General features: G+C 38.9%; 1 protein-coding gene across 1 annotated transcript; it reads left to right on the forward strand.

Annotated features, from left to right (window-relative positions):
* The first annotated feature begins 8,130 nt into the window (after nucleotides 1-8,130).
* Nucleotides 8,131-8,917, forward strand: LOC142505013 (uncharacterized). The gene is made up of 2 exons (XM_075617839.1): nucleotides 8,131-8,631; nucleotides 8,813-8,917. The coding sequence occupies exons 1-2, from the start codon at nucleotides 8,131-8,133 to the stop codon at nucleotides 8,915-8,917; spliced, it is 606 nt and encodes a 201-aa protein (XP_075473954.1).
* Nucleotides 8,918-9,197: the final 280 nt, after the last annotated feature.

Raw genomic sequence — 9,197 nt, forward strand, 5'->3', positions numbered from 1 at the left:
GCATGAAGATTTTCGGTTTTGTTCATATACATGCATTCTTTATTGTTGACTCACGGTTTTTGCTCCTGTTGTGGGAAGGGCTGCCACGTTCAAGCGGTTAAGGGGCTGTGTAAAAATGGTTTAGGTGCTGTCACGTAGGCTGGAAACAAGATCATGACAGCGTTTTGTAAGGGTGGTCTCGGTTCGTGTTTTTGGTTCGGTAATGAGTTTGGGCGAGGTATGGAGGACTTTGCTGTGCATGGGTTCGAACCCAGCCACGATTCAGGCCTTGTGGAGTCTAGTAAGTGGTTAGGAAGGAGTCATGGGTGTTTAGTTGAGGGAGAGACTCGATCTTTGGAAGCACCGCGTGAATGGAGATGGAGACGGTAGTTTTCGGCCGATTTCTACTTGTGGCGGGTGCTGTAGCCTTAAGTATTGGTTGGAGCTGTTAGAAGGGGTCGTTAGGTTTCTAATAGTGGGGCTTAAAGGTTGGATAGGTGGTGGGTTGATAGTGGACCGAAAGGAGATGAGTTTTTGGGAGGTTAGTGCATGAGGTGGCTTAACAAGAAGGGCCGAGAGATTTGTTCTTGTTCTGATTTTTTTTAGCCGTGAGTTTTGGGTTGGAAATTTCAATTTAGGATCTTGTAAGTGTTTTTAAGAACGGATAAAAATTTGAGAATTTTTCGGGTGGTTTTCGAGTCGATTCGGGTTAAAACCGAATCCGATCGCCAGTTACCGGTCAGTTCAGTTGTTTCACCCAGTATACTGTGGCAGTAGTCTGATCAGACGTATATTATTAAATCCGGTCGCCAGTTACCGGTCCGGTCGCCAGTAACCGGTCAGTTCAGTTCAGTTCAGGGGCCACTTGCGTAGACCATAATCTAATCAGAAAATTTATGACATACTATTTTATTACAGGGCTCCAAGGAAGGAGCAAACATTTTCACTATGATTTTCAGTTCAGTTATGCACGTATTATAATTGCTTATGACAAGTTATTTTCACATTATGCATCATGACATGATATTTTTATCCCATGCAAATTTTACTATATTATTTACTCGTTATTTACGATATATGCATGCTGAGTCTTTAGGCTCACTAGACTTGATTGTTGTAGGTACTGTTGATGTCGGGATCGAGGGCGGGGACCAGTGAGCCAGCTCGAGTCGGCAGTAGTTGGATCCGAGGATCTCGTTTTTTTTCAGCATTTACTATTTTATGATCAAACATTTTTCAAGTTGCTGGATTATTTTAAATTATTATTTTTACAAACAAACATTTACTTCCGCTGACATTTCGAACATAAAACTTTATTTATCAGTTTATTTTATGAACGAGGTATTTTAATTATTTTAAAAGAAAAATTTTAATTTTTCCCCAAATTTTCAAGTACGGATTTTTAGGCCTCTACATCATATATCCCGATCGAATATGCAATCATTAGTATATCGAGATTTGTAAATGAATTCGATAACGATGTGATATATCTGAGTAATAATAGTGACATCATATGTACAATTAGAGAACCACCTTCCCTAATCATATATCTTGCAATGGCCAGAAATTCTTTGCAGTATCAACTCATCAGATCATATAGGATATCTTCACCCATAGGAAAACAATGAATTCCCGACTACAATGTATTGATTTCTACTTATTTCAAAATTACACCCAACCTTGTCACTTGATGACCCTCAATGTAGTTGATAAACGAGTCAAAGTACAGTGCTAGTACGCAGAGACTCCATCTTGTCCCAGGTCAAAGGACTAATGATGTACAACCATAACTGCAGACATTTTCACTAGATAAGTGATAACCACTTGAAAAGTTTGAGGGAGGGTTGTTCAGTGCATCATCAAATGATCACTAGTCTGTATGAGCAGACATCTCCATGCTTTTACCAATGAAACATGGCGTTTACATCATAGATGTTAGTCTCAAGCTCAAAATACTTTTATCCTTATTTTGGGTTGTTGATTCGACTAGGAACATGTTTAGAATATACTGTACATTTTCTAATGAGTTTCGCGATCTTACGTTGCGAGGCAGACCTCGTGGTACCTACTATATAAGGCTTTATTTATGCAGCTTGCATGAGTATATAGATAAAATATTGTCATAATTAGGATAAAATCATAAAATATTATTAAAATAAATATTGTTTTTACATAAGAATCAATAAAAAACACAAGCCACAAGTTCGCTGGCTTGATACTTACTCTAACAAGAACCACCATTAATTGATGATGGTTATGATGCCAATGAATCCAGCTATGCTTCATCAATCATACTCACAAAACACCCACATTCATTTCTTGTCAATCATCATTAACTCTCAACTTATACCACTTTCATAATGTTCATCATGCATGCTTAAGACTCATGTGAGTGTCACATTTTACCTCCAGAAGGTGTTGCGTCATTGCCTCGGCTCGTGTAGTCCTATCTCGGCGTCCGATGCAACTGAAATAGTCGAAGGAGGTTTGAAATAATAGATTCTTGTTCGTCTTTATCTATCAATTTCGAAATAATTGGACGAAGTCTGATTAAATAAACTATTTTTGATGTGAAAGAATGAATGAGTGGCGTTGAGAAGTTGTTCATGTCTTCACTATATGGCAACCATAGTTTAGGTTGGGAGTTTGGGGCATTTGTACCAAAAATATTATAACTAGATAAGACGCATGGGGCCCATCAAGGTTTGGATTATTATTAGAAGTGATTGTACGATTCAAAATTTTTGAAATCATAAAATTATCTAAGTATTATGTCTTAATCTCCTTCAATATAAGAAATTTTTTGTTCCCCACGATCTCCTCTTAGTAATTGCCCAAACTTGCCGTTAGTATAAATAAAAATATATGATCTTTACTTTGATATCGATTAGCTATATGATTGAATGATTGACGTTTTTCTAAAAACTATATTTGATGATAATAATGCAGTTCAAATATTTTAAGTATTATATCATAAAAACGCATTTGAAACGATCTCACATGTTAATTTCGTGAGAATAATCTCCTATCCGGTCAACTATTAAATAATACTATTTTTTATATAAAAAATATTACTTTTTCTTATAAATAAAAACAGAGTTAATCTTTCCGGCGCTTTAAATCAAAATCGCCTCACAATAAATTTACTCATCTTATATAGGTTCGTCAATTGATAATTGCTTTGATATCAGACAATTAATATTACCATGATGAGTATAATAATTTCTCTATTTTTTTATCTTTAAACAAATACAAAATCTTGTACTAGCTTGTTCACATTTTATTTTATCATTCATTATTTTCTAAAACGAATGTTCTGTATAATAATATATATATATTAAATAAATGTTTCAACGTTTTAAATAATTAAATATATTGAATTTTTTTTATTGCAAAAAATGAACCAGCTAGCATTTATTTTGATTCGTGACTTGTATTGAAACTATGCGTAGAGATATAAAGAGTAGTAAAGACAGACATCCGAGCTCGGGAGGGGCCCTCGTGCATTTCACGTGCCACATTCCTAAGATAAACCACAGCTGCCCAACAAATCCGAAACCTTTACTTTCACACCAACTCTAACTTGAACCTCATGATTTCTACTTCTTCCAAGTGAGAAGTGGATAATAATTTTTAACTTCTATTGAAATTTAATCTGGTTTATGCTTTTAACGTTAAAATTATCAGAGTATTCAATAGATTCTCATTGTATATATTGGGAAACAATAATTGCATGTCAATGTTAGGAGAACGATCGAAACATAGTGTTCAGCTTACGGACGATTTAAAATATTGACGTCGAAATATTGTCATGTTAACTATAGTTTTTGATTAAACGAAAAATGCTCAATCCAAAAATTGATTTCATAGTCAAGATCACTGATACTCCGGCCTGGAAGAACCCGGGTCATGGATGACCCGAGATATTAAATTGATAGCCCGAATCGTGAGAGGGCCATATCAGGAACTCATTAGCAGTCGGTCAGGTAAGTACCCGAGACATCATTTCCCTGGTCTGCAAACATCCCGGCATATTCCTCGAGCTACCAGAAGCCCGAGCTTCCAGACGAGTTCTCCGATGATTGACTCTAGACTCGGGTTACCACGATACTAGCACTGCACTCAAGTGCGTAAGTATGAGATACTCTATCTGTCAAAGCTAAAAGGATTTTGCGTGACAAAGAAGCTATCAGAAAGTAAAGTATGAGCAACCATTTTGCCATAATTAGTAAGTGAGCACTGAAAAAAAGGTGACCAAGTTGGCTTTCTTCCTATAATAACATATTTGCTTTTACATTAACGCGGGATTCACATATATTTTCAAACATATATTCAAAATTTTTTTTCTCAAGCTCTTATTCACATGTTGACTTAAGTATCGGAGTGGTCACGTCGGACATCCCTCCGGCGCCTATTCACAAGTTCATTAGCTTGTTTGCAGGATACGTTTGCAGCCGCTATATACAGATATATCTTCGTCTCAAGATATATTTCCTGGCTCATTTTCCTTTATAAAATTCTTATCCGATTCGGTGGATTGCCTCGACCCAGTTTATCCAAATCTTTGCATCATTGGCGCCGTCTGTGGGAAATTGAGCTCAAGACAGGCTCCTACCAGAAGGACTAATCAAGATACTTCTCGGGTCCCCGGGGATGATCTACTTATCTCTAGTCAAGGTGGTCCTCCGCTTACAGGACCTCAACCTATTATTACCATAAAGACCGTGTATCGTATTATCGTAAATCTTAGGTTGATTATCGATAATTCATGAAATTGTCATGTGATTACGTGTATGATGTATATCATGACAATGGAAATGAGAAAATAGATTGTGATAATGAAAATTATATTAGAAATTGATCTGTGTTTGAAACGTGTGCTGAACCGCAACAGAAAAGTGACACATGTTACGGATTTTAGCATAATTAACTGATTATTTGTCCAAATGACATGAGATTAATTCCATTGTTAAGCTAATACATAGTAATAAAACTTTCATGTTCTGAGTTTTGTCCAAATCTATTTGAAAATAGGGGCAAAATCATCCCGAAGTGTATCGTGTACGTTGCAGTTCCTGCATTGACACATTTTGGGAGAATGAGCATAACTCTCGCATCCGATATCCAAATTGAGTGAGGTCGGTGGAAAATGAAAGCTAAGACATAGATCTACAACTTTCATGTTTACCACTTTTGCTAATGCGAAATCTAAAATAGCGTTTAGGACAGAGCAATGCGCGCACCCGCGTAGAACTGGGCGCGCAGGGCAGAACTATCCGCGCATATATGCGAGTTTGGTCGCCCATATGCACGAATACCTCTGTAGCACACGTTATAAGGTTGATAAAGATGAGTTTTCAGTACATATCTTCATTTTCCTTTGAAGCTTCGAGAGAGAAAAGAGAGAAATCGATTTCTACCATACGAAATCACCTCGAAACGTTGTCCAAACTTGGAACAAATTATATATTCGGAATCCTCGCATCGAGAGCTTCTTTTTTAGGTAAGTTTCTTCTAGTTTCAGCAACTTGAATTATTGAAGTGCTGGAATATCATGTATTTGAAGTCGAGATTCATATATGTGATAGAATAACCGACAAGAAACTAAGTTTTGAAGTCGGAATTGAATTATGTTATGATTTTGATTTGATACGAATTTTGAAGTTTCAAAAGATATTTGAAGCTTATATTATTGATTTTGAATGATGTTATTGATTGAAATGAATATGTTATTGATGTAGATAGATTATTATACTGATATCTTTAAGCTATATCGACTGGAACGAAGAATTGAGGTATGTTGTGATCGAGTAACATACGACAAGTATCTGTATCATATTATATATGTTTGATTGATTTGATTGAGAATACATGTCTATATTCCTTATTTGTTGAGTTGATGTGGCATACATGACATACACATTGAGCTATGATCCTTGGATATCTTGATATGATTGGATTTGATTCTAGGGTTTGTGAACACAATGCTATGTTTGTCATTATGTGGCCCTTAAAGCATATACATTAGTGGCCCCAATGATTGATTGAGATTTGGGATTTGATGGCGCTTTGTCGACGCTATCATTCGAGTATCCCTGATTGAGGTCGGTGTGCCAGCTCGAGCATTGATTTGATAGCGATTCGATTGGTTCTGATATATGCTCAGTGGATGAGCATTTGACTTGATAACTCCACGACATACATGCATTGCATACCATATATCATTGTTTAGATACTTGTGATATATATTGTGGTTGTTTCAGACTGAGCTTTGCTCACCCCAGAGAGGGTTGTTGTTATCTTTGTATGTGGACAATGACAGGTACTCCAGGAATATCAGGAGACCGGAGAGGGTGCTTCTGGAGGGAGTCACAGTTTGATATGAGGTTTTATATTTTGTTTCCCAGTATATATATATGTATCTATATATCGGGGCATGTCCCGAGGATATGAGTTATTTGTATGTGGTTGGCTTTAATTACGTGTTGGCATGTTTTATGATATGAGATGAAATACTATTTTTAGTATTCAAATAAGATATTTTGGGCTCATTGTAAAGAAAATTTAAACTCATTTTCTACTGTAATTAATTAACCCTAATCAGATTGCATTGTAATAACGATTAGGAGTTTAAGGGCCCCACAATTACCTTGTCACCTTAGGAGTTGGCTAGGATTATATCTGATGCAGTGGAGAAGATCGTAGCGAGAAAGGCTCCTTCTCATCATTCTAGCCAGACAGAGGGCGAGCAGGGGCGAGATCAGGAGGGGAGAGAGGAGGAAATGAGAATGGAGGAGAGGGAATCTAGCGCTGGTTCTAAGTCTCCTACCGTGGTTGAGGAGTTGGAGGAGTTGAGGCAGAAGATGAAGATTTTGGGGGGCAAATGGAAAGCCGGAATAATGCTCGGGTAATCACTAAGGGATTCCCTTTTGTTGATACTATCGTCCGGGAACCTCTGCCCGGACATTTCAAATCTGTGAAGATCAAGGATTATAGTGCTGATCTTGAGGAGCATTTGTTCCGATTTGAGAACATGGCCATGCTGCAATGCTATGGGATCGAATCAAGTGCAAGATGTTCTTAAATACTCTGTGGACTCTGCCCAGAGGTGGTTTGAGGGATTGTCCCCTCAGAGCATACAATCTTTTGAAGATTTTCAAAAGTGTTCTTACATCATTTCAGTAGCAGCAAGAAGTATAAAAGAACTGCTTTCAGTCTATTCGAAGTAAAGCAGAGCCCAGAAGAAACTTTGAGGTCGTATATTCGGAGGTTCAACCGAGTTGCTCTGGATGTTCCTTCTTGTGCCCCCAAGACAAAGACTACTGCATTTACTTTGGGTCTACCGGAAGGGGAATTTTTCCGATCTCTAACCAAAAAGGCGCCCGGGGATTTTGAAATTCTTTTGGCCAGGGTGGAAAAATATATCAATATGGAGGAAGCCCAGAAGCAGAAGAAGGATGCCCTTGAGGAGAGAGAAGGGTGACTGGGTGGCCAGACGTGAGGAGAGAGGTCAAAAGAGGCTCAATCCCGAGCATGTTTCTCATCACGTGCCTTTAAAAATTGCCCGGGACCAAGACGTTCAACAATGTAGCACAGAAGGATCACAAGATCTGAATCACCATACACAGCCTACTAGGCCCGAGAAATAGGGATATTGTACCCTCCATAAAGTGTGTTTTCATAACACAGAGGAGTGCCGGATGCTGAAGAGAGATTATATCCAGCCTGCTGTCCCGGGATATAATTCATCAAATAAGAGGCCGAGATTGCCACCCTGGACAACTCGGCAACCAGGACCCAGTGCTCGAGAGGACTTGAGAGGTGACTCGAGCGAGAGAAGAAAGCAAGAGCCAGAGAGGAAGAAGGCTTCACCCCTATCTTAGGGGTAATAAAATTGATCTCTGGAAGTTCTACCGATGGGGATTCCAATCGGGCTCGGAAGTCGAGGAGTAGGAGAGACTGTATGGAGGTTGATGGAGTGAGTAGGAATGAGGTGGTTATTAGCTTTGGCCCATATGATCTCCAAGGTTTTAGTCTTCCTCATAATGATGCCCAGATGATTCAAGCTCGAGTTGTCAATTATGATGTTATGAGGGTCTTCGTCGATTCATTAAATTCTGTGATGTCATATTGAAAGAAGCCCTAGTGCAGATGGATTTGCAGGGGTACCGGTTGGAGACAGTAGAGACTGCTCTCTTTGGTTTTGCTAGTCATGCTGTGTATCCGGAAGGAGAGATTGTTCTGCCTTTGAATCTGGGCACCCGAGAATTGAGAAAAATTCTTATGACCACTTTTACGGTTGTAGATGCCCCTTCATCGTATAACATTATTCTGGGGCGACCGTCTATGAATGAGTTGAAATCTGTAGCCTCCACCAATAATCAAAAGATCAAGTTTCTAGTCGGAAATCAGGTGGGAGAGGTCCATGGAGATCAATCTTCTTCCCGAAAAGGCTATGTGGAGACAGTCCCGGTAGACCAGAAGAAGGCAAGGCGGGAGGAGAAGGGAAGAAATTGTGTAGAGGAGGTGGATAGGGTAGTAGGGGAGGGGGAGGGGGAGGTTCATTTTGTATCAGAGGAAGAGCAGGAGGTGGTGGAGATTGCGCCAAGGAAGAAGATTCGGGTGGCTCGAGATCTTAGCTTATCCACTCGGGTCAGTTTATTAAACTGTTTAAAAACTAATCTTAGTGTTTTTTCTTGGTTCCAGCAGGAGTTGGTCGGGATTTCACACCTGATAGCTGAGGCACAATTTGAATATCATCCCAGGATCTCATCATGTCAAGCAAAAGAAGAGACACTTTGATCATGAGAAGGACAAAGTAATTGATTTACAGGTACGAGAATTGTTGCATTCCGGCCACATTCGGGAAATTCAATTTCCTTCCTGGCTATCGAATGTGGTGTTGGTTCCAAAGGCTGCAGGGAAGTGGAGGATGTGAGTAGATTTCCGGGATCTCAACAAGGCCTGCCCCAAAGATCATTATCCTCTGCCCCGGATTGATCAGTTAGTGGATTCCACTTTATGCTATGAGCTTCTCAGTTTTATGGATGCCTATCAAAGGTATCATCAAATTCTTCTGGCCAAGGATGATCAAGATAAAGCCAGCTTCATTCTTTGGGTTGAAGAATGCTGGGGCCACATACCAACGCTTGATGAATAGAGTTTTTGCAAAGAAGTTGGGAAGAAATGTGGAAGTGTATGTTGTTGATATATTGGGG

The sequence above is a fragment of the Primulina tabacum genome, chromosome 10 (assembly GCF_025594145.1).
Source record: "Primulina tabacum isolate GXHZ01 chromosome 10, ASM2559414v2, whole genome shotgun sequence".
NCBI lineage: Eukaryota > Viridiplantae > Streptophyta > Magnoliopsida > Lamiales > Gesneriaceae > Primulina > Primulina tabacum.

Bases quoted from the DNA above. Each gene is read 5' to 3' on its own strand.
- LOC142505013 (XM_075617839.1), top strand. From the start codon at position 8,131: ATGGATTTGCAGGGGTACCGGTTGGAGACAGTAGAGACTGCTCTCTTT. The intron at 8,632-8,812 runs GTCAGTTTATTA...ATTGATTTACAG, and splicing joins ATCTTAGCTTATCCACTCGG to GTACGAGAATTGTTGCATTC.